The sequence below is a fragment of the Bufo bufo genome, chromosome 5, assembly GCF_905171765.1.
Source record: "Bufo bufo chromosome 5, aBufBuf1.1, whole genome shotgun sequence".
Classification (NCBI taxonomy): Eukaryota; Metazoa; Chordata; class Amphibia; order Anura; family Bufonidae; genus Bufo; species Bufo bufo.
The window spans coordinates 44,458,052-44,483,204 of NC_053393.1; the positions used below are offsets into that span (position 1 = coordinate 44,458,052).

Sequence of the window (25,153 nt, forward strand, 5' to 3'; positions counted from 1 at the left end):
CAGGGGCAGTATCTGGTGATACACTGTGGTATTTGGTTCTGCAGGGGCGGTACTGGTACTACATTGTGGTATTTGATTCTGTAGGGGCGGTATCTTGTGCTGCACTGTTGTATTCGGCTCTGCAGGGACGGTTTCTTGTGCTGCACTGTGGTATTTGGTTACTGCAGAGGCAGTATCTTGTGCTGCACTGTGGTATTTAGTTCTGCAGGGGCAGAATCTTGTGCTGCACTGTGGTATTTGGTTACTGCAGGGGCGGTATCTTGTGCTGCACTGTGGTATTTAGTTCTGCAGGGGAGGCATCTTGTGCTGCACTGTGGTATTTAGTTCTGCAGGGGAGGCATCTTGTGCTGCACTGTGGTATTTATTTCTGCAGGGGCGGTATCTTGTGCTGCACTGTGCTATTTGGTTCAGAAGGGGCAGTATTTTGTGCTGCACTTTGGTATTTGGTTCTGCAGGGGGCGGTACCTTGTGCTACACTGTGGTATTTCAGCCCCTTCTACTTCTGTTATCCATGCCTACTTTTGTAGGCTGACCTTCTGTCAATTTGAGCCTGCCTACGACATGGGGCCACTCTTAGTTAGTTTTTTTTCCAGGGCCACGTTAGGTTCCCAGTCCACCCCTGAGCATGATTGAGCATCCATGTAGAGTACCCTATTTTTTGACAATTTTTATTTCATTTGATATGTTCCATCAGAGAGGTCAAGAGTGATGGAATCCTAAAATGAATGGGGCTGTCAACAGAGCGGAGTGCCAGGATGGCAAGTATCGGGAATATCTCACTAGAACCCAAGCGGGTTTTGGTGCTTTACTGGGCACTTTTGTTTTGGGCAACAGTGGTGGTCGCAGCTGACAGAGGGACATGTATAAACCCAGAAAAACTATCAGTGTTACACATAGCAACCAATCTTTTTCCAGCTCTCACCTTCCCAGAGTTGAGTTGATCTGGTTGGTTGCTATGCTTAGTCATCTCTGGCAGATGGGCTTGTTGCTAGGCACCTCAGACAGATGGGCTTGTTGCTAGGCACCTCAGACAGATGGGCTTGTTGCTAGGCACCTCAGACAGATGGGCTGGTTGCTAGGCAGCATAACAATCTCAGCAGCTACATACAGTATATTATGGCGTCTCCAGGATCTAATTATGATTTACAATGGGAATCTCCAATTTTTGGTTTTGGTTACAGGTTTCCTTTAAGGATAAGCCGATCAGAGGATGATCGTTGCTCATAATTAAAGGCTATATACACCATCAGCGGCATTTTTCTTATAATTGCATTTTACTCATTTTGGGCTAAAATTTTTTTTTTCAATATGTCTTTATTAAAAATATTCAGCCGTTTTGTCACTAAGGGTTAACTGTTTGTCTAACTGTGTGAACTGTACTTTCACTTTGTGCAGGTCACCTAAAAAAACGTATCTGTTAACTTACTAAAAGGTCATAAACACGTTTAAGGGGGCTTTCCGAGATTTTCATACTGATGACCTATCCTCTGGATCAGTATCTGATTGGTGGGGGTTCGACACTCAGAACCCCCGCCGATCAGCTGTTTGAGATAGCACCGGCGCTCCCGCCTCTTTGCTTTCCCTGGGCCGAGTGACGACACATTCATCGATAACATGGCCTAGGAGCAGCTCAGCCCCATAGAAGTGAATAGGGCTGAGCGCAATACCAAGCACAGCCACTACACTATGTACGGCGCTGTGCTTGGTAAGCTGCCAGAAGGCAGTGGCTCTTAGAGCTGATCGGCGAGGATCCTGGGTGTCGCACCTTCACAGATCAGATACTGATGACCTATCCTAAGGATAGAACAACAACACTTTACAGCAGCACCAGTACTTCCTCAGGAATGCATCCGCTCGTCCACAACCATAGATCCTCAACGGTCAACAGATCAGTGAAAAACCAACAGATGACGGCATCATATCCAAAACGAGGGTCCTTTATTCACCAAAACGTCCATGAACAATGTACAAAAAAAGTATAAAAAATGCAACGTTTCGGCTACATACTAGCCTTTGTCAAGCATGTTAGACAGTGACTATTGAGAATATTTAAAGTGCTTCATGTTCCACCCACCATCATTAAAAACCAATCAAGTGTCTCTACGTATTAAGGATCCACCTATTCATTACGATCTCTCCAATGAACACATCTCATTCATAATAAACGTCACCATAATCAGACATGTGAACTAGATAAGTAATTACCTTGTGAAATCATAGGTGTTCCCCACGTGGTAGATGGCGGGCAATGTAATCCACCCTACATGCACGTATGGTCTACAACAGCGTCAATCAGATTCCTCTGCGCATGCTCACATGTGATCCTGTCACTTCCGGCGTGTGGGTATGACGTCAGTATGTCACGTGACACAAACTACCCATAAAGAAAAAATAGCGCAATATGTACACCGTCATAAAACAGAAGTGGAATGAACAAAACGTGATAAATGGCATCGAGATTTGGAGGATTACCAAACTGGCAAAGTGTATAATTGGCAAAGTCAACAAATACAAGGGAAACCGAGAAAAGGGAAGAGATTCGAACAAAGCCATTTTGGATTCACCACTTGTGACTCTGAATCCACTGATGAATCGAGTAAATCATCTTTTTTAGGTACAATCAAACCAGGAGGAAGAGGAAATACAGACGGGGCGGAAGGAAACACCGGAGGTCCCAGAAAGAACATACCTCCTTTGACACACTTAGGACAGAACAAGGAAACACAGAGGAGATTGACGAGAAGCAACCAAGGCTTTTTTTCAAAGGATAAGTCTATGAGTATGAGATTGACTGATGATAATACTAATAAAGATGTGTTATGTTTAAAAGATCTAGGTTTGAGAAAAAAGAGTAACTTCCCTCCCCCTCAGAATAATCATGTCATTGAATCGTATATCAATCAATTCAATCGTATTTGAGATTATGAATTTGCTGGAAAATATATTGAATAAAGCTATGGATGATGAGATCATAGATCAAGATTTAGGGGAATATTTAAAACTACAACACCCTATAGAACTACAGACACTTGATTGGTTTTTAATGATGGTGGGTGGAACATAAAGCACATTAAATATTCTCAATAGTCACTGTCTAACATGCTTGACAAAGGCTAGTATGTAGCCGAAACGTTGCATTTTTTATACTTTTTTGTACATTGTTCATGGACGTTTTGGTGAATAAAGGACCCTCGTTTTGGATATGCTGCCGTCATCTGTTGGTTTTTCACTATCCTAAGGATAGGTCATCAGTATGAAAATCGCGGCAAACCGTTTTAAACCACAGTCTTATCAGTAAGATAAGGATTTAGCTATAATAAGTGTTTAGGAGGTCAGAGATCAGCTTTGCTACCTGAAGGAACAGAGTGAAAACAGACAGCATGCTACTAGAGAATCTCAAGGCTGTACAGAGAAAAGGGATCAACATTTTTAATAAAGACCAATTGAAAAAAATATTTTTAGCTCAAAATAAGTACAATGCAATAATAATAATAAAAATGCTCCCAAATGTGTACATAGCCTTTAACAATATTTGAATTTACAAAAACAGGGCATTTACAGTCTCTGAGAACACCCCCAAAACGGGCACTGTGTAAATTTGCGTACAACCCCATGGGCTCCCTCAAGGGACCATTCACCACCGGGGTGACCTTCCTGTCCAAACCCCTTGTCCCATTGCCAGTAGCTGAGTGCTGGCAGGTGGATCCAGCCGTCGCAGACCGCACGCGCTGCCTCCAGGAGACTGCGGAGGGAGTCCTCCGCTTCCAAGAAAATCAGCCTCAGCCGGAGCTTCTGATCCCAGGTCTACCCCCGCCGCCAACTGTCCAGCTGGGATGCTTGTCAACCGCCGCCTTTTCCTACCACCCAACGGTGGTCAATTACCAGTTACCATGGAAGATGCCATTGGCCGCAGTAAGAGGGTCCCGTTCTCCATCACCACCGTTGGAGATTCCTTGGCCACAGCCCCTACACCCGCAGATCCTGAGGTTCCGGCACTTCAAAGGAAAATGTGGCTGCCGCCATAGCCAGTGTGACCACCCAGTCACTACCGAGGTCCTCCACTATAGGTCAGTAGAGCACCACCATGGCAGCGAGTTTGGCCTACAAGAGGCAGGAGCGCCCTCTAATGTCATTCAGTGGCTCCAGCAGCGAGGATTTTCGATATCTCCTCTAAAGAGCTCCTCTATTGCATCTTATGATGGGTACAACACTGTGATCCTATGCACTACAAATGGACTTTGGACTTTATGCATTTAGCCAGATAGCTAGCACCTTACTTTCTAGCTCATATGGACTGCCTCTGAGGACGTCAATGTACGTCACAAGCAGGTCTAACAACGCCAAGAGTAACCCTGCTGCTAAAAATGTGTGTCTAGAGGCATTAACCCTCATGGGAGTTCTGGGAGAGAACCTGCTCCTCCTCCTACATTTGGTGTGTCCTAAGGCTTAGTGCGCAGTCTTATGGATATGTTTAGCTACCTGTTCAGTCATCAAGGTGACGAAACGTAAAGCATTATAAGGCCTGGGTGCTAGGAAGGGATTACAGGATGAAGCCACCCTTCTATTTGTGGGCATCTCATAGTATCGTGGAGGGATTACAGTACATGACACCACAACATTCCATATACGACTCTGGCCCAGTCCTGTGTGGAGTATTTTAGCATTTAGTGCAGTATCTTTTTTGGTTCACTGGTTATACCGAGAGGGCAAACTGTGAATAGACACCCTACTCATATGGGCAGGAACCTAGTGGTAGCCGTCTCTATGTTAGTATATGTATGTCATGATAGTCTATAGTCTTAAGAAGCACTCTAACCTTCCTTGGGTACCCTTAGAGCCCATTCTAAGCACAAGCCCAGGACGGCTTGGTTTTAATTGAGGCGGAATGTGACACCCCAGAGTGGTGTTACCACTTCTGCACCTTGCTACTGTCTTTATTTGTCTAACCTGAATGTCATCTTATGTATTTATTCCAGGTCCTCCACAATGTGCATTCCTAATCTGTTTGCAACTGTTATGTTCATGAAATATGCCTGGTTCACCAGCAGGTGGCAGAAAACATGGCAGAGCTGTACTTAGAAAGAATGGAGGAAAGTTCCCTGGCATAACCTAGAGTCATACTACAAAGTGAAGTCCAGCATACAGAAGAAGCTGAGTTATGCAGTCAGCCTGTCAGTACAGCAGAGTCAGAGAAAAACAGATATAGCAGAGTTGAGTTTGCCTGCCAGTTTCATGATAAAGCCCGCGGGAACCAAGACAAAGCCTGTAAACCATTTTGGAAAACGTTTACTCAAGTAAAGCTGACATGGAACTTCATCTCAAGGTCTGGACTCAAGTTCTTCCTTAATCCCTCAATTTTTCCCCCCTATTTATTGTTTTGGAGCCAAAGCCTGGGGTCCAGCCGTATCCAGGTAGGAGCACCGTGACACAAATAAAGAGACATTTGGGCCGCACCATTACACCACTTGGCATTTCCTACACCTGGGACACGTTACATAGAGGGCCCTAGGGGGAGGCGCCTGTTGCATCAGGTCTAGAAAACACATTTTTATACCCCCTATTTGTATGAATAGGGGATTCATTGTTCAGGATCCTCATCTCTTGGCCAGAGTGGTTACAAAGAGTGTCTGTAGCTCTAGAGGACATGGACTGATTTATTTGAATGGCACAGTGTAATGCTTCAATTTCCCTTTTGGTGACGCTGTGGGAAAGCTGAGCACCAACTGCCATATATTGTAATATAATTCCTCAGGGATTACAGCTGGTTGCTATGGGTCCCAGCTGAGGGACACTTTATGATCAGTTTAATATTAAGGGACCCCTTGGATTATCTCCTAATTGAGTAGTTGGAAATCTGTTTTGTTAACCACAGGTCTGAAAGGCCAGTCTCAGTTTCTCCATATTTTAGTAAAATTACACTAGGCCTGCACCCCATTCTTCAGAAATAGTCCAAAATCAAAAAGAGTCCAAAATATATCCTTATGTAACGAAAAAGGAAGATGACATCATATGGTTATCTAATTTATAGGAAGGGTGGCTGAAATGTATAAGATTTGTTATGATTTTTAATCTTTATGTAATATCAGTAAATGATGGTGGTGATAGTAGCGGGGAGAACGAAAGATTAAGACATTAGCATTCCATCTTGTAAGATCCATGTTTGGTCCAGAGCAACATCTTGGAGTTCTGAGGTGTAATATCTGGTTCCCTCATTTAACAAGTACCATACGTAACAACCGGTGGCTTCTTATCTGGCCTTTAGGTCCCTCAAAAATTGCAACATTTAGGTTCTATTCACACTAATATTACGGCTCCAGTTTCTATAGAAGCTATGACCGCTATGCCGGACCATCTGCTTTTTCACAGGTCTTGACTTCACCAGGTTTCTGTCTTCTTTTGCACATTGCAGGTCTGTAGATTTTATGTCTCAGTGAAAGGGTTAAGAGCTCATTATTAAAACAGAATCCGGCTGAATTTTCTGCCATTTTTCCCCCGCTTAGTCCTGCGCTCTTCACTGGATGAAGGGCTCTAATGAATGACCTGAGGTAATATCCATAATTAATACAGGATTATATCATGCACTTCATTACAGCCGTCCCCGTGCATGTGGTAAGCCGGAGGAACAATCTGACGTTTCGTTTTTTTTCAGACTCAGTGTTTAATTTATGCAAAGTTCCACGGATAAACCATGAATCCGATGTCAGGATCTTGCACATTTGGCAAATGTATCACTCAAAATGCAACAAAGAGGTCCCACATTTGAAGAATAATGATGCATGGAAAGGCTGTGGTTAAACAATTGGAAAAATGTATCATGAAAGACCACAATTTTTGGCGTCAAATACACCCGGCATCCATACCGATCACTACACAGTGTATGGAGCAGAAGAAGATGGCTCCATCTACTGTGCAGTTTCTGGTGGACAGCCTCTCCACTGTATATGGATCCTATACTTCTGGCTCCATCCACTGTGTAGTTTCTGGCACCGACAGCTAATCGGCCATGGTGTCGGGTGTCAGACACCACGGATCTGATGCTGATGACCTATCCTAAGGATAGGTGGTCAATAACCAAGTCCCAAAAAACCCTGCCCCAATTCCAAAACCGTTAAAATGACTAGAACCTCCCCTTTTCAGTGCAAATGGCCATAAACTCCTCCCCCTTTGTGGTCCAGTTCGCGGGATCATCCTGCAAAAATCACAACAGTTGGCAAATATGACGTCGAGCGCTGCTGCGCCTGCATTGAGTGACTTGTTGGGGAATCACACGGCAGAATATACAGTAAGTTAAAGGGGTTCTGCACTTTGTTTAAAGTGATGATCTATCCTCTAGATAGATCATCAGCATCTGATCGGCGGGGGTCCGACACCCGGGACCCCCACCGATCAGCTGTTTGAGAAGGCAGCGACGCTCCAGCAGCGCCGCGGCCTTCTCACTGTTTACCGCGGCCCAGTGACGTCACGACTAGTATCAATGGCCTGGGCGGGGCTAAGCTCCATTCAAGTGAACAGAGCTTAGCCCCGCCCACGCTCGTTGATAAGCTCTGTTCACTTGAATGGAGCTTAGCCCCGCCCAGGCCATTGATACAAGTCGTGACGTCACTGGGCCTGCGGTAAACAGTGAGAAGGCTGCGGCGCTCCTGGAGCGCCGCTGCCTTCTCAAACAGCTGTTCGGCGAGGGTCCCGGGTGTCGGACCCCCGCCGATCAGATGCTGATGATCTATCCAGAGGATAGATCATCAGTTTAAACAAAGTGCAGAACCCCTTTAAGGTAGAGCCCTCCCTTTAATTCAATACTTTGCTGGAGCATGCGACTGCCTTCGAGCGCACATACCTGTCTGGACTCAGCGGTCATGTTGTCTAACTGCCAGTTCAAACTGACGACGTGCCAACATGCCATGGAAATCGCAGCATGTGCCAGGTGTGGAGAAGGAAAGGGAATAGCCTCTCCTTCTTGCTGACTGTATCCACCCGATAATAGCGAATGATGCAAATGGCACAATCACAAGCGACAGGATGAAAGAGAATGAGAGGCTATGTGCCTTTAACCCCTTAAAGACCGGGCTCATTTTCATTTTTGCATTTTTTATTTTTTTTCCTCCCCACAATCCAAGAGCTATAACTTTTTTTGTAAATTCTCCATACGAGGGCTTATTTTTGGTGAGACAAGATGTATTTTTTTTAATGGCACCATTTAATTTACCATGTTCTGTATTGGAAAAGGGGAAACAAATCTTTGAGGGGTAAAATAGAAAAAAAAAATCCCCACTTCTGACAAGGTTTTTGGAGTTTTGAGATTACAACGTTCACTGTGACGTCCTTATTCTGAGGGTCAATACAGCCACGACAATACCAAACTTGTATCATTTTTATTTTGTTTAATTACTTTAAAAAATCTAAATTTTCTTTCCATTGCCATATTCTGACAGCCATAACATTTTTATGTTTCGGTCTACAGAGCTTGTTTTTTATTTTGTGGGACAAACTGTAGTTTTTATTGGTACCATTTTTGGGGTATGTATGCTTTTTGATCACTGTTAGGCCTCATGCACACGGCCATTGCGGTCCCCAATGCACGGGCAATATCCGTGAGGTTTCCACAGACGGATCCAATCCAATTCTACCTGAATGGGTCCGTGATCCATCCGCACTGCAAAAAAAGTATAAACATGTTCTATTTTTTTGCGGTGCGGAGGCACGGAGAGAAACCCCACAGAAGCACTCCGTAGGGCTTCCGTGGGGTCTCGTGCCTCCGTTCCGCACTGCACCTTCCGGATTGCGGACCCATTGAAGTGAATGGGTCGGCATCGGTGCTACAGTGTGCACATGGGCTGCAATACAGGCATGGCCGGGCAACGGCTGTGTGCATGAGGCCTTATTAAATTTTTGTGGTGGAAGGTGACTAAAAAATTGCGAATTGCGTGTTTCTATCTATATTTAGGGTATGTATGTCCTGATAATGGTGCAAAAAGTAGATGCAGCAATATTATATCAAATGTGACACAATCAAAGGCAAAGTTTAAATTGGTTTTCCACTCATCTTAGAAGGGTCCTTTGACTTGTCCTTAAGATGATCACAAAGTGTCCCCCTGGTGAGAACCTCAGAGATCATCTGTAATCTTCAGGGAAATAGTAAGTGTTCAGATTTCCTGAAGCGCCACCACAGGGGAAATAAAGAATTGCACAATGTCCATTCAAATCAAAGAGGGTTATCTGTGGAAGGGCTCGTTCACTCCTCCAGAGAGAGAGAGATAGACGCTCTTTGTAACCTAACCACATTCCACTCTGACCAAGAGATAAGCATCCCGGACAGGAGTGTATGAAAATGAGTTTTTTAAACTGAACAACCCTCTTAAAAAAAGAAAAACTCTAGAAAATGTACCTTCTTTTCTTTACCTGGTTTTTCCACATTGAGATTGATGCTTTAAAAGACCATATGCGATTGAGATAAAAAAAAAAAAATTGCCCCCAGAAACGCCACTCTATGCCTTCGTTTGAAGGAATGGGACTAAGTTGCAATACCAGACACAGCCTATGGATAAGAGTGGCGCTCTTTATATATAACAGATGATTTTTTCAAATCTCTTAGATCCCCCTTAAAAGAATTGCGAGGAACAGGTCATGCTGGTAAATTCTGCATGAAATACCCCTGTATACATCCAAAAAGCTGCAGATGTGAAGGTAGCTTTAGTAGGAGGATATTTCAGACCATCAGATAAAACTATACCCCATATAACTCTCTGTATAACATAATGTCTGGATCAGTATTACAGGAGCGATGCGCTGGGTACACGAGGGAGTAATTATTCGGAGACCTCGTGACAAGTGTGATGAGCAGCGGCTGAGGCGATTTTATTGAGAACTGGCGGATTTGACACAACAGGGATATAATTAAATCAGCAGTAACATCACTGACGCCGTAAAAACACCAGCAGTCTGACGAGGGGCCGAGCCAGACGGCACCGCCGCGCAGAGTGAGTGATATAAATAGGGGTGCGCCGAGTATAGGAGAGAGCGGCGAGACATGGAAAAGACGTGCAGCCTGAGCCAAACGCACCCATCCATTGTAAAGCAAAACTGCACGTAGGAGATTTTGGGGTGGAGATTGGTGACGACTCAATGGCAGCCATAATCCGCATCACTGGCAGAGGTCCTTAGGCAAAAAATGTGTTGGGCCTCTCATTTAAAGGGCATCTGTCAGCAGTTTTGTACCTATGACACCGGCTGACCTGTTACATGTGCGCTTGGCAGCTGAAGGCATCTGTGTTGGTCCCATGTTCATATGTGCCCGCATTGCTGAGAAGAATCAAGTTTGAATATATGCAAATGAGCCTCTAGGAGCAACGGGGGCGTTACCGTTACACCTAGAGGCTCAATGATGTTTGAAGCTATTACACCCTCTACACTTTGATTGACAGGAACAGGTGTGATGATATTTACACTGCCTGGTCCTGTGCAGAGAGAGCGGCAGTTGCAGAGAGAGCAGAGCCTCTAGGTGTAATGGTAACGCCCCCGTTGCTCCTAGAGGCTCATTTGCATATATTAAAACACCCTTTTTCTCAGCAATGCGGGCAAATATGAACATGGGACCACCACAGAAGTCTTCAGCTGCCAAGAGCACATGTAACAGGTTAGTCAGTGTTATAGGTAGAAAACTGCTGACAGATGCCCTTTAAACTCATTGGTAGGGGTGAGTTTACCATCGCCCCTGCCGATCAGCTGATGGATGGATGCTGTGGCCTCTTCTTCGGCCTGTGCAGTCATGTCCATCGGTCACTCAGTCCTATTCAAGTGAATGGGATTGAGCTGCAATACCAAGCACAACCACTATATAATGTATGGCGCTGTGCTTGATATACTATGAAGAGGCCGCAGTACTCTTCCAAGTGCTGCGGCCTATTCGAACAGCTGATGAAAAGGTATCAGGAGTAAGACCCCTACCTGATCAGGGGTTGATGACCTATCTTGAGGATTGGTCATAAGTCTTTAATTCCTGGAAAACCCCTTTAACATGATTATAGGGGTGTCCATCTTGCTGAGATGTGAACAGCAGCCCATAACAACCAATCAGATTCCACCCTTCATTTTTCAGAGCTCCTTTGGAAAATTGGCAAGGCAAATAAGCCTGTTTTCTCCCTCATTTACTTTTTTGGAAGAGTGTAGTGGGCATGCTCTGTGGCCAGTTTTGTTTTAAATATCTTTAATGCAAAACGTTGATTTAAATAATAATTGGTAATTTTCAGATGATACATTGCCTTTAAGGCGAATCGAGACCCCCACCCAACAGAGAGAAATCCGACCATAATATTGCTGGCAAGAATCTGCTTGATGGTATGATGATGAATCTGCTATTAGCACTCGTTGGTAATGGGTTTACAGTGAGCTGATCGGTAGACTTCCGCTTTGCCCGCCTCGTATGCCAGCTGTAACTTCTGAAGTCCTCTTGCCATGAATGCTGCCTGCTCGTCACCTCCAAACTCTACAATCCATTGCCTTAGCTCTTGATCAGGATGATATGTACTGCTATGTCTGCCACCACTGTTACCAGCATGTGTAGAGAGGAAACCGGACTGAGGTAGTGCGGGGAGACACGGTGAGGTGGCCACCCTATCTTCTGGAGAATAAAACAAGATAACAGTCTATCAAATAGCCATGTTTAGTACGTCTCAATAGTTCAAGGGGAAATACAACCAAAAATAATCTTCCGACATGTCATACAGTAGATATATTTGAGAAGAGGACTCTTCTCATGACTCTTCCATTGTACGATATGGAGTTGCCTTTAGAGCAATTCCTTAAATGGACCTGGGGCGGATCGGCCATAGACACTACAGGGAAATTTCCTGGTGGGCTAATGCCCAGGGGACCGGCCCGAGCCCTCCTCATGGCTGCCAGCCGGGTACATAACAATCTTAAGCTCTTAATTAATGCTAGGAGCATCAGGTACTTAAGCACCTGGCCAACAGCCTTAGGTACCCTCCTGATTTCAACTGTATTGTCATCCTCAGAATGGTGATACAGTAAAATACTGCAACGAGGGTAGCAGTATTATGTGCTGCACTGTGATACTGTATCTGATTCTGCTGAGGCACTGTGGTATATGGTTCTGCAGGGGCGGTATCTTGTGCTGCACTGTGGTATTTGGTACTGCAGGGACAGTATCTTGTGCTGCACTGTGATATTTGGTACTGCAGGTGCGGTATCTTGTGCTGCACTGTGGTATTTGGTACTGCAGGGACAGTATCTTGTGCTGCACTGTGGTATTTGGTACTGCAGGTGCGGTATCTTGTGCTGCACTGTGGTATTTGGTACTGCAGGGAAGGTATCTTGTGCTGCACTGTGGTATTTGGTACTGCAAGGGTGGTATCTTGTGCTGCACTGTGGTATTTGGCACTGCAGGGGTGGTATCTTGTGCTGCACTGTGTTATTTGGTTCTGCAGGGGCTGTATCTTATGCTCCACTGTGATATTTGATTCTGCAGGGGCGGTATCTTGTGCTGCACTGTGTTATTTGGTACTGCAGGTGCGGTATCTTGTGCTGCACTGTGGTATTTGGTACTGCAGGGAAGGTATCTTGTGCTGCACTGTGGTATTTGGTACTGCAGGGGCGGTATCTTGTGCTGCACTGTGGTATTTGGTACTGCAGGTGCGGTATCTTGTGCTGCACTGTGGTATTTGGTACTGCAGGGAAGGTATCTTGTGCTGCACTGTGGTATTTGGTACTGCAGGGGTGGTATCTTGTGCTGCACTGTGGTATTTGGTACTGCAGGGGTGGTATCTTGTGCTGCACTGTGTTATTTGGTTCTGCAGGGGCTGTATCTTATGCTCCACTGTGATATTTGATTCTGCAGGGGCGGTATCTTGTGCTGCACTGTGTTATTTGGTTCTGCTGGGATGGTATCTTGTGCTGCACTGTGTTATTTGGTACTGCAGGGACGGTGTCTTGTGCTGCACTGTGGTATTTGGTACTGCAGGGACGGTGTCTTGTGCTGCACTGTGGTATTTGGCACTGCAGGGACGGTATCTTGTCCTGCACTGTGGTATTTGGCACTGCAGGGGTGGTATCTTGTGCTGCACTGTGATATTTGATTCTGCAGGGGCGGTATCTTGTCCTGCACTGTGGTATTTGGCACTGCAGGGGTGGTATCTTGTGCTGCACTGTGATATTTGATTCTGCAGGGGCGGTATCTTGTGCTGCACTGTGTTATTTGGTTCTGCTGGGATGGTATCTTGTGCTGCACTGTGTTATTTGGTACTGCAGGGACGGTGTCTTGTGCTGCACTGTGGTATTTGGTACTGCAGGGACGGTGTCTTGTGCGGCACTGTGGTATTTGGCACTGCAGGGACGGTATCTTGTCCTGCACTGTGGTATTTGGCACTGCAGGGGTGGTATCTTGTGCTGCACTGTGATATTTGATTCTGCAGGGACGGTATCTTGTGCTGCACTGTGGTATTTGGCACTACAGGTGCGGTATCTTGTGCTGCACTGTGATATTTGATTCTGCAGGGGCGGTATCTTGTGCTGCACTGTGTTATTTGGTACTGCAGGGGCGGTATCTTGTCCTGCACTGTGATATTTGATTCTGCAGGGGCGGTATCTTGTGCTGCACTGTGATATTTGATTCTGCAGGGGCGGTATCTTGTCCTGCACTGTGGTATTTGGCACTGCAGGGGCGGTATCTTGTGCTGCACTGTGGTATTTGGTACTGCAGGGACGGTGTCTTGTGCTGCACTGTGGTATTTGGCACTGCAGGGACGGTATCTTGTCCTGCACTGTGGTATTTGGCACTGCAGGGACGGTATCTTGTCCTGCACTGTGGTATTTGGTACTGCAGGGGTGGTATCTTGTGCTGCACTGTGATATTTGATTCTGCAGGGGCGGTATCTTGTCCTGCACTGTGGTATTTGGCACTGCAGGGGTGGTATCTTGTGCTGCACTGTGATATTTGATTCTGCAGGGGCGGTATCTTGTGCTGCACTGTGTTATTTGGTTCTGCTGGGATGGTATCTTGTGCTGCACTGTGTTATTTGGTACTGCAGGGACGGTGTCTTGTGCTGCACTGTGGTATTTGGCACTGCAGGGACGGTATCTTGTCCTGCACTGTGGTATTTGGCACTGCAGGGGTGGTATCTTGTGCTGCACTGTGATATTTGATTCTGCAGGGACGGTATCTTGTGCTGCACTGTGGTATTTGGCACTGCAGGTGCGGTATCTTGTGCTGCACTGTGATATTTGATTCTGCAGGGGCGGTATCTTGTGCTGCACTGTGTTATTTGGTACTGCAGGGGCGGTATCTTGTCCTGCACTGTGATATTTGATTCTGCAGGGGCGGTATCTTGTGCTGCACTGTGATATTTGATTCTGCAGGGGCGGTATCTTGTCCTGCACTGTGGTATTTGGCACTGCAGGGGCGGTATCTTGTGCTGCACTATGGTATTTGGTACTGCAGGTGCGGTATCTTGTGCTGCACTGTGATATTTGATTCTGCAGGGGCGGTATCTTGTGCTGCACTATGGTATTGCTGCCCCTTCTACTTCTGTTATCCATGCCTATTTGTGTTGCCCCGCACTCTATCATTTTGAACCTGCCTACAAAATGGGACCACTTTTAGTTTTTTTAGTTTTTTCCAGGGCCGCTTTAAGTTCTTGGTCCACCCAAAAGGGAAATACTGAAGACAAAAAGCAACTATTTCCCCATTGGAGAGTCTGCAGTGGCTTCTGCAAACTTCTAAAAGAAGGGGTTGTGTAGAAATCTGCTGAGGGCATTCTCACTTTAGCCTGGTGTCAGAAATGGGTGGAGCTTAAGAAAAGGGGCAGGGCTTAATTGAAGTCAGAGTTAGGGTCCATTCACACGTCCGTTTTTTCTTTCCTGATCTGTTCCGTTTTTTGCGGAACAGATTTGGACCAGATCTGGACCCATTCATTTTCAATTGGTCCTGGAAAAAATCGGACAGCACAATGTGTGCTGTCCGTTTAAATATAAAACATGTCCTATTCTTTTCCGCAAAATTCGGATCCTGGTACAATACAAAGTCAATGGATCCGCAAAAAACGGAAGACATTCGGATGTCATTACGTATGTCATCCGTTTTATGCGGATTCCGTTCCTGGAAATTACATTTAAATTTATTTATTTTTTTTCAAAGAAATCCAAACAACTTTATTTGCTTATTGAAATTTATACATGTTTCCGTTTTTTGCGGATCCGCAAAAAACGGATGACATACGGATCACATACGGAAACATTTTCAGGAACAACGGATCCGCAAAAAACTGACCGAAAATCGGGATATAGAAAAATACTGACGTGTGAATGTAGCCTTATAGGAAGGTTTTTGACTTCTTTTCCAAGCCACATTCCTTTCCCCGAGCTTATGGTTTACCCAGTCTAGGCTCAGAAGGGGTAGAAAGCAGGGGGGGAGGGGGATACAATTGATCCCTCCAAGAAAATATAGGAGACTATAATATATTTGCTTTTTTACAAGGTTTGGGTTCGGTGTCGTGTAGATTGTATTATTTTCCCTTATAACATGGTTATAAGGGAAAATAATAGCATTCTGAAAACAGAATGCATAGTAGGTGATCAATTGAGGGTTAATAAAAATAAAAAAAATTAACTCACCTTCTCCTCTTGTTCGCGTAGTTCTCCCGGTCTTTAGTTCTTTAAAAGATGAACTATGGGCTAAAGGACCTTTGGTGACGTCAGATCACATGCTCCAATCACATGGTACATCACCGCGGTGATGGACCATGTCATTGGAGCATGTGATCTGACGTCACCAAAGGTCCTTTAGCCCATAGTTCATCTTTTAAAGAACTAAAGACCGGGAGAACTACGCGAACAAGAGGAGAAGGTGAGTTAATTTTTTATTTTTTTTTTAACCCTCAATTGACCACCTACTAAGCATTCTGTATTCAGAATGCTATTATTTTCCCTTATGACCATGTTATAAGGGAAAATAATACAGTTTATAGACTGTCACCTAGCAACCATGCGTGAAAATCGCACCGCATCCGCACTTGCTTGCGGATGCTTGCGATTTTCACGCAACCCCATTCACTTCTATAGGGCCTGCGTTGCGTGAAAAACGCAGAATATAGAGCATGATGCGATTTTCACGCAACGCATAAGTGATGCGTGAAAATCATCGCTCATCTGAACAGCCCCATTGAAATGAATGGGTCCAGATTCAGTGCGGGTGCAATGCGTTCACCTACCGCATTGCACCCGCGCGGAAATCTCGCCCGTGTGAACGCAGCCTTAGATTGGAGACATACTAAATAGTATTTAAGAAGAGGACGATATCACTGTAAGTCTTACTAGTGTTTTCATTTTTTTTAAACTTTAGTGCTCCATTAAAAGGATACTCCGGGTATGACAACTATGGGATCGGTTCTCCCGTATTAAATCAGATCATTCGTTAATAAAATGAATCATATTTTACCTGCCAACCTGGAGCTACAAGATGATGCACGGCTTTGCAGGCTGATAGACCTCTTCCCATTACATGGCATCAGTGTTTTGGAATGTGGAAGCTGAAAGAGAATTTAATTGAGAAACATTAAAAGGTTTTTTTCAAGACCCCTAAAAATGTAGCTAAAGGCAGGAACGATAAAAAAATGGAAAAGAAAAATGCATTTTTCACTTGTTCAATCCCCCACTGTACTAGTGCCAGCACTCCGGAGATCCCGATCCTGCAGCAATGATGTACCCATCTACAGAAATGTGACCGCTGCAGCCAATCGGTGGCCCCCATGGAGAACACCGGAGCTGTGGCACCAGAACGGCAGGGGATTAAACAGGTGAATAATGCATCTTTTCTTATTTTATACCATTTGCTGCCTTTAACTCATTTTGAGGGTCTTGGAAAACTCCTTTAAGTCAGTTTTCACCATGAAAGTGAACGCATTATTAGCAAATGACACATTTTAAGTTTTTATTATACATGTATTTTTTTTAAATGTTTGGTGTTTTATGGGAATTTCCATATACAAAATCCAGACGTATTCCAGTTTACAAAATAGACACTGGAGCACACACAGTAAGCTGATACTTTTCAGCTTTGCCGTGTAGACTGGGACAGGGTCAGAGTCATCTCATTATCGTTAGATGGTGAGGGATGTAATAACAACCCTCCAATACTGCTGGAGGCCTATCTAAAGTAACACAGTAAAACTATACACTATTCAAATATGAATGTGTGTGCAGGTCCGCTGACAATTTCAGGTCTCTAGGGGTGGGGGGGGGGGCCTTCCTCCATTATTTTCTGGAAACTGTATTAGTCTGTGGACACTTTTTTGTCTATTAAAGGGAATCTGTCACCAGGCACAATGCCTTGCTCGGCTAAATGTAATGATACTTTTCATTTAGTGATCCGTCGCTTCATTTTGGAGCAAAAGCACTGTAACTCCATATGCAAATGAGCATTTAAGTGAGAGCGGGCTGAAGCCCCTCTGTGCACCCTTGCTCCTCCTGGTCTTTTGCCAGCCCTTCCCTCTCCTTCCTAATTGACGGGGCCGGGTTCCTGTGTTGTCATCTCGCCTGGTCCTGTCAATCAAGAAGGAGAGGGAGGGTCTGGCAGAGAAAGCAGGAAAAGCTTCGCCCCGCCCTCGGTGCACTTAACTGCTAGTTTGCATATGGATTAAAAGCATTTATTCTCCAGGGTATAGGGTATTCCTATCTTATAAAGTGAAGGCATCTGAACTCTGAGACCCACAATGATCCTGAGGATGAAGGGGCTGCAGTGCCCCAGCCACTCGCAGTGCAGAAGGTACTAATGGAGCCCCAGCAGCGCTAGGACTAGCCCACCAGAGTACCAGAGGATCACCCAGTGGGTCCAGGCTCTGATACCAGAATGGGTCCCAAGGGTCTATAAGAAAAAAAAAAAAAAACAGCCGGAGCCAATAACTCGCCACTAGGGTATATTTCTTTGAAGCCAAATCTATTAGACTTTACTAATGATATGAGGTTTGGGCCCCTGAGAATAATTTTCTCTGGTGGGCCTAAGGAACCCCAGTCTGACCCTGAGCTTCAGTGCCTTCAGGATCATTCTCAGGATCTCTGGGACCCCCACTGATTATAAAGTAATGTTATAACCTAGTGATATGCCGTCGCTTAATGAGATGGGAGTACCCCTTTAACTTCCGTTCCTTCCAGCTGTCACACATTCTGCTGCACTGCCTATTCAGACATTACGGGAAGTGTCTGTCTCCAATATGGCTACCCCCGGAGAAGTTTTTAAAAATAAAAAAATAAAATTGCTACATAAAAGAAATTTAAATCACGTCTCTTTTACATCTAACAGAAATAAAATGACACATTCCCTTAGGCTTCGTTCACATATCCGTTTTTCACTGACGTGTGCTGTCCGTATTTTCTGCGGACAGCACACACGTACCCTTTGATTTAAAAATTTCTGTCTTTTTTTTACTGATCGTGGGTCAGTAAAAAAAACACGGGGGCGTGCACTACTTTGAACTGTGATGCGGACCAAGCACGCCCATTGAAGTCTATGGGTCCGTGAAAATCACTGACACAGCACGGATGGCATCCATGTTGTGTCCGTTTTTCACTGAAGACTGATAGGAGATTCTTTGGAAATAAATTTTCAGCTGAGCAACGTCAGTGAATTACGGATGACACACGGATGGTAAAAACGGACACATGAACCAACCACAGATCCTTCACAGATGAAACCTGTACTGACACGGAAATGTGAGCGAGGCCTAAGGCTTCATGCACACGGCCGTTGCTCATCTGTACCCGTATTGCGGCCCGCAAATAGCAAGTCTGCAATATATACGGGTCCCGGCAGTTTGTGCACCGCATCACGGATGCAGACCCATTCACTTGAATGGGTCCACAATCCGGAAGGTGCAGTGCGGAGCGGAGGCACGGAACCTCACTGAAGCATTTTTTTGGCAGTGCGGACGAATCACGGACCCATTCAAGTTAAATAGATCTGGATTCGTCTGCGGAATCCGCACGGATGGTGCCCCTGCATTGGGGGCCGTTAATTTGCCATGTGCATGAGGCCTACATCTGCTGAATAGTGGCGACTTACCTGCAGCAGGGCAGGAGCCTCACCCCGCGTCCTGGTTTTGTGTCTTGCTGTTGGCCTCTTTGTGTTGGTTTTTGCACAGTGGTACGGAAGGTGGTGCGTCCGGCCTAAAGGTTGCATCTTAAGGACTTCCGGCATGGAGTCGGTGACACTTGAGGACTTGCAGGCCCTGCACGCCGCACAGGTCTGGGGTCGGGGGCGTTGTTCTAAATGGCGGGGTACAGACTGATGGCTCAGAGTACTGGAGTCACTACAAGACAGGGTGGGATGTTATGAGATGGTCTCGCACGCACTTGAGCCCTCTGATCCATGCATGATTAGGCTACGGCTGACGACAACGTTGGGCTTCAGACTGCTCCTGCCATTATTTTTTGGGGGACAGAAAGCAGATGTCTGGCTGCTGCCATTGTTGGCCATATTAGCTGTCCTAAAGACAACTTCTCTGTCACCCGGTCACCCAGATTATTCGTGCACCCACCCCCCTATTTCAGCTCTCCTCAGCAATAATTGACAGAAGGCCCCCTTATTCCCCTCACATCATAAAATTCAGAAAGAGATGAGAGACTCGTGGTCCGCCATTTTTGTTCGTAATTCGGGGGAAGCCCCACTGAAATGAGCACCCTATAATTTTTCAGTGGGGACAAGCCAAAATTTGGGACAGTTGGCCACTATGACCACCATGGCATTTGTCATGTCTGACAGACTGGTTGCTAGGGAAACCTGCCTAACAACCATATGAGATGTTGCACAATACATTCCTAGCAATAAATCGGTCTCAGATTACTCAAGACAGAACTGACACTGATCTCGGGGTTGAGAAGGGGTAGGGCTCGGTTCACATTGCTTTCTAGCCTTCAGTCAGAGGTATAGGTCGGTGTATATCCCGGCCTGTATCTCCGACATATTCTGCCATATTGCTGGCCATAGGTAATAGACACGTTCGATGCAAGCACCTAGTTATTGGGACCCTAGGGATAGGTTCTCTGTGTTGACCGGGTGCTGTCCTGGTAGTGACGAAACTTAATGTTTCAGCACTATAGGGGGACAGACAGGAAATCAAAGTGGCGCCTTTACAATTCGGGGTGCTCTTTTACGTACATAAAGCGGTTTATATAGCATTGCTACATTAGGGAATCGCTATTCAAGCAATTCCCTGTACACTCCACTACATTTGGAATTATCAAAACTAGTGAAGCGGAGCAGTTGCCTAAAGCAACCAATCAGGTTGTGTCTTTCATCTTCCAGAGACCCTCTGAGAAATGAGAGCTGTATTCTGATTGGCTGTTGCACTTTTTCCCCTTGCACTAGGTTTGATGCAGGTCACACGTGGTCCAGGAAGCGGTCAGGCGGCGGTGTACATATAGAGCCCCTCACCTGTATGTGCGACTTATCACATGTTTAGATTCAGGCTTCCGGAATTTTCTGTATGTATCTGACCCGTAGCATTTTAGAAGTTGCTCAACCGATGTCCGGTAAGGGTGCGGAGGTTTGGGGCTTTCCTCTTTCTTTGACATCACTGACGGTAAAATAAGAAATAGTCAATGGGACCTGAGGTCATATCGGCAACATACTTTTCACATATTTTATTTACGGTAATTGGAGGTGCGGTTTTCTTGGCTCTTTCTTTGTCTATAACGGCAACCTACGCCGTCACAAAGTAAAGAAGTAAATGTCATGACGGTCATAGACCTTCATCATCTGATCGTCATTGCTGTTTATGGCACTGAAGCGATCGGCTTCGACCAAAACACATGTCTAGGTCACCCTGTACATGCACCTACTGGAGAGAAGACCTCCATATCACGATCAGAAAAAAATCCAATGTCTCGAATCCCGCGTAATCCTTTGTGATTCCGTGTTTTCTTGGTAATGCAATATCCTGAGACGTGGAATGCAGAAGCCCTGCAGTCTGCGACATAATCTACATTTTCACGCTGGTTTTGCAGTGGTTTTGGTATGGGCGAAAGGGTAAAATCCGCGGTGAAAAGCTTCGCCATAAATCGACCTGCTGTGGATTTAAAATCTGCGTCGCGGGTCAATGTCCACAGATTATCACGCGATGTGTGGATGGGATCTGGTGACATCTCACCTACTTTACTGCTACTGGAAAACGCTGCAGAGTTTATGTCTGTAATTCCGAGGTGAAGGGAATATAGACAGAGTATACGCCGGGTGTTCATCTATTCCAGGGATCAGCAACCTTCAGCACTCCAGCTGCTGTGAAACTACAACTCCCAGCATGCACACTTTCATAGCTGTTCTTGTAACTCCCATAGAAGTGAAAGAAGGAGTCTGGGAGTTGTAGTTTCAGAACAGCTGGATTGAGGTTGCTGATCCCTGCTCTATCCTAAGGGCTCGTTCACACGACCGTTGGTGTCCCGCGCCCGTGCTGTAAACCGCAAATTGCGGTCCACAATGCACGGGAACCTTCCGTGGGGCAGGCGCATGGGGATTGCAGACCCATTCACTTGAATGGGTCCGTGATCCCTCCGTTCCGCAAAAAGATAGAGCATGTTCTATCTTTTTGCTGTGCGGAGGCCACGGAACGGAACCCCAGGAAGCACTCCGTAGTGTTCCGTTCCGTGCTTTCGTTCTGCATCTCCGGATTTCCTGACCCATTTAAAATGAATGGGTCCGCATCCGTGATGCGGAATGACAACGGAACGGTGCCCGTGTATTGCGGATCCGCAAATGTGGTCCGCAATACGGGAACAGGACACCAACGGTCGTGTGAACGAGCCCTTATACTGTGACACCCCATAACAATATGATACAGCACCCATATAACAGTATAATACAAAGCTCTCATAACATTGTCACACAATGCACACATAACAGTATCATACGATGCAAACAGTCCTTACAACACCATATGCAGGGGGCGCTTCCCCCCAGGGCCCTTTAAGAGTTGAAAAGTGCATTTGTTTTTCGTGACGCCAGTTGCAATGAAGCAACAATGGCACAGGGCCCCTTTTAGTGATGTAGTGGTAGATGGTACCCAGGAGTAGGAATGCCAGAGTGGTGTAGGGTAGTCTATAATGTTCCTTAAAGTGTTGTGCACGTGTCACAGTGCTCCTATCTGGATATGTTGGACCCTAGTAGTTGGCTCCACAGCAATGAAAAGGGGGCTTGTTGATGAAGGGGATGAGGAAATAAATTGAGTCCAGACTTTGTGATGAAGTTGATAACAGCTTTACTTTCAATAAACGTTTCTCCAACAGTTTCAGGCTTTTTCTTGGTTCTAGCAGGTGTTAGCATTAACTGTAGCAGGCAATCTCCTCTCTGCTACATCTCTCGCTCTCTGGCTCTGCTGTACTGACAGGATAGCGGTATAATTTAGCTTTCTCTGGGTGCTGCAACTTCTCTCTTGGCAGTCTGTCTCTAAACTGGTCCAGGGAACTTTACTCCTGGCTTCAGAGGCTTCCAGCTGTGGCCTCCACATCCAGCAGAGCTGAAGGTGCTCTAGCTGGCTTGGCAAGGCACATCCAGCGGGAACGTGCACCTGCTGCACACCCTCCCTTGGCAGGGGGTAAACTGCAACTAACTCTAAACTAGACTCCTCCCTCCCTGCAGCCTACCACACCACAGAGAGGGTGGTAGAATGGAATAGAAAGCTCCATTCTATCTACCTGTAGCCAGGGCCGTCTTTAATATTGATCAGACCCTGGGCAAAAATTTACTTGGGCCCCCTGGATCCCGCCTTTCCACACCCTAGCATGCAATCACGGCCTCCACCACAACACACACACACAAAAAATCCACACACCTGGTAGAGTACAGTGATATAAATACTTCCAGTTCTGAAGACTCCAGCGGCTCAGGATCAGTGCTCTGGGCAGCTGGGCTCAGGCTGGAAGTGGGCACCGCTCTGCAGGAAGGAGACCAGGGCTCGGCTCACCCTAGTGTTACAGTGCACCCCACAGTGTGCAGTATAGCACCCTATAGTATACAGCAACCCACAGTATGCAGTATTGCACCCTATAGTATACAGCACCCCACACTATGCAGTATAGCACCCCACACTATACAGTATACAACACCTCACAGTATACAGTAGAGCAGTATAGCACCCCACAATATACAGCACCTCACAGTATACAGCACCCCACACTATACAGTACAGCAGTATAGCACTCCACAATATACAGCACCCACAGTATACAGCACCTCACGGTATACAGCACCCCAAAATATACAGAATACCGCACCTCACAGTATACAGTACCCCACAGTATACAGCACCCCAAAATATACAGCCCCCCACAATATAAAGCACCCCACAATATACAGTATACAGCACCCCCATAGTATACAGTAGAGCAGTACAGCACCCCACTATACAGTAGCTTACAGTATATTAGCATTACAGCCCCTGTCACCTTTTCCTGATGTAATCTTCTCAAAAAAAGCTCCACAATTATGGGAAACTTCTCCTGCAGCAACACTCCTGGTAGACAGGACCTGTGATGACCTCATAGCCTTGTGACCAGTAATATTGCTAGGTTACTGGTCACATGGTGATGATGTCATCTAAGGTCCTAGAAAATCACAGCTCTCACAGTATGCTGCCTGGAGTGCCGGCAGGCATGGCCAGCAGGGCTCAAGAGGCAGCTGCCTTGGGCCCCCCAGGAGCAACTGGGCCCGGGGGCAGCTGCCCCTTTTGCCCCTTGTTAAAGACGCCCTGCCTGTAGCTCTGCCATTGATGCTGCCACCTGCTGGTGAACCAGGCATATCACACTTAAACAGTTACATAACAAGATTATGAATACACATTTTGCAGGACCTGGAAACTATTACTTAGAATGACATTATACTTGCCCATTAGAGATAGTAGCAGGGTGCAGAAGTGGGAACGCCACTCTGGGGCATTACAGATACATTACCATGCAGCACCCATATAACAGTATCAAACTGTGCACACATAACAGTATCATACAACGTCCATACAGCACCCATATAACAGTATCATACACCCAACATATAGCAGCCAAATAACACAGTTTTTAGTGCCTCTTCATCCCCCAAACTTGCTATTTGATGCCAACCAGTGCCGCAATGTATGCAATGTAATAACGTAAACCTGTGCTGATCCCAAAGGCAGAATGTACGGTATATAGCGGTCTGCGTGTCGTAGGGGCAGGGCTGATGTCGCTCCAGGACTTCTGCCTTCTGCTATAATCTTTAGTCTCTTCACATATCACGATATATTGTGGAACAACAAGTCCAAGCATGATCTTCCAGCTACAAGCTGAGCATGCTGAGATTTGTAGTCCTATCCATCTGGACAGTAGGAAGTATTGCTCCTACCTGTTGTTATGTGACCTCTGCAGCCATGTCCAGCCCCATTCACGTCTCTCCCAGTATCATGTCCAGCCTCCCACTTCCCACTGGAGTGCCCACCTACCTCTGTCAGGCTGCTGCCTGATTGCTGGGGGCGGGTATAGGAAATAAAGGAGAATCAGCGGAATGCCTGGAAACATTGTCACAGGGCAGTGGATTGTTGACACAGAGTAGAAACTACATCTCCCATGATTCCCTGCACAGTCTTAGAACCTGGCTGATGGGCAGAGGTTTCTGGGAAGTGTAGTCCAAACAGATATAACTCATTTACCAGATGTAGTGTGGGCTGGAACCGGACCGTAAAGTTCAAATCAATGAAAACTTTTATTTTTTATCAAAGAATTTTTACATTGGGATGAAATAACAATATCAAAGGGCATCTGTCCCTGTGAAACTGGCTGACCTGTTACATGTGCACTTGGCAGCTGAAGACATCTGTGTTGGTCCCATGTTCCTATGTGCCCGCATTGCTGAGAAAAATGATGTTTTATTATATGCAAATGAGCCTCTAGGAGCAACGGGGGCGTTACCATTACACCTAGAGGCTCGGCTCTCTCTGCAACTGCCGCGCCCTCTGTACTTTGATTGACAGGGCCGGGCAGTGTAAACGTGATCACACCTGGTCCTGTCAATCAAAGTGCAGAGGGTGCAGCAGTTGCAGAGAGAGCAGAGCTTCTAGGTGTAATGGTAACGCCCCCGTTGCTCCTAGAGGCTCATTTGCATATATTAAAATATCATTTTTCTCAGCAATGC

At 45.9% G+C, this 25,153-nt stretch overlaps 1 protein-coding gene across 1 annotated transcript; it reads right to left on the reverse strand.

The window, feature by feature from the left end:
• Positions 1 to 11,188: 11,188 nt before the first annotated feature.
• Positions 11,189 to 24,515, reverse strand: LOC121001687. Its single transcript, XM_040432865.1, has 5 exons — positions 24,374 to 24,515; positions 20,435 to 20,579; positions 19,064 to 19,310; positions 16,445 to 16,535; positions 11,189 to 11,614 (listed from the first exon to the last, which is right to left on the reverse strand). Exons 2-5 carry the CDS (start codon positions 20,572 to 20,574, stop codon positions 11,352 to 11,354), a joined length of 741 nt encoding a protein of 246 aa, XP_040288799.1. The 5' UTR covers positions 20,575 to 20,579; positions 24,374 to 24,515; the 3' UTR covers positions 11,189 to 11,351.
• Between the last annotated feature and the right edge of the window lie 638 nt (positions 24,516 to 25,153).

Excerpts from the sequence above, each read along its gene's own strand:
- LOC121001687 (XM_040432865.1), bottom strand. The coding sequence starts at position 20,574 with ATGTCAAAGAAAGAGGAAAGCCCCAAACCTCCGCACCCTTACCGGACA. Across the intron at positions 19,311-20,434 it reads GTGATAAGTCGCACATACAG|TGACTCCAGTACTCTGAGCC; the intron begins GTGAGGGGCTCT and ends CCTGTCTTGTAG. Across the intron at positions 11,615-16,444 it reads TTGTAGCTCCAGGTTGGCAG|AAGATAGGGTGGCCACCTCA; the intron begins GTAAAATATGAT and ends TTTATTCTCCAG.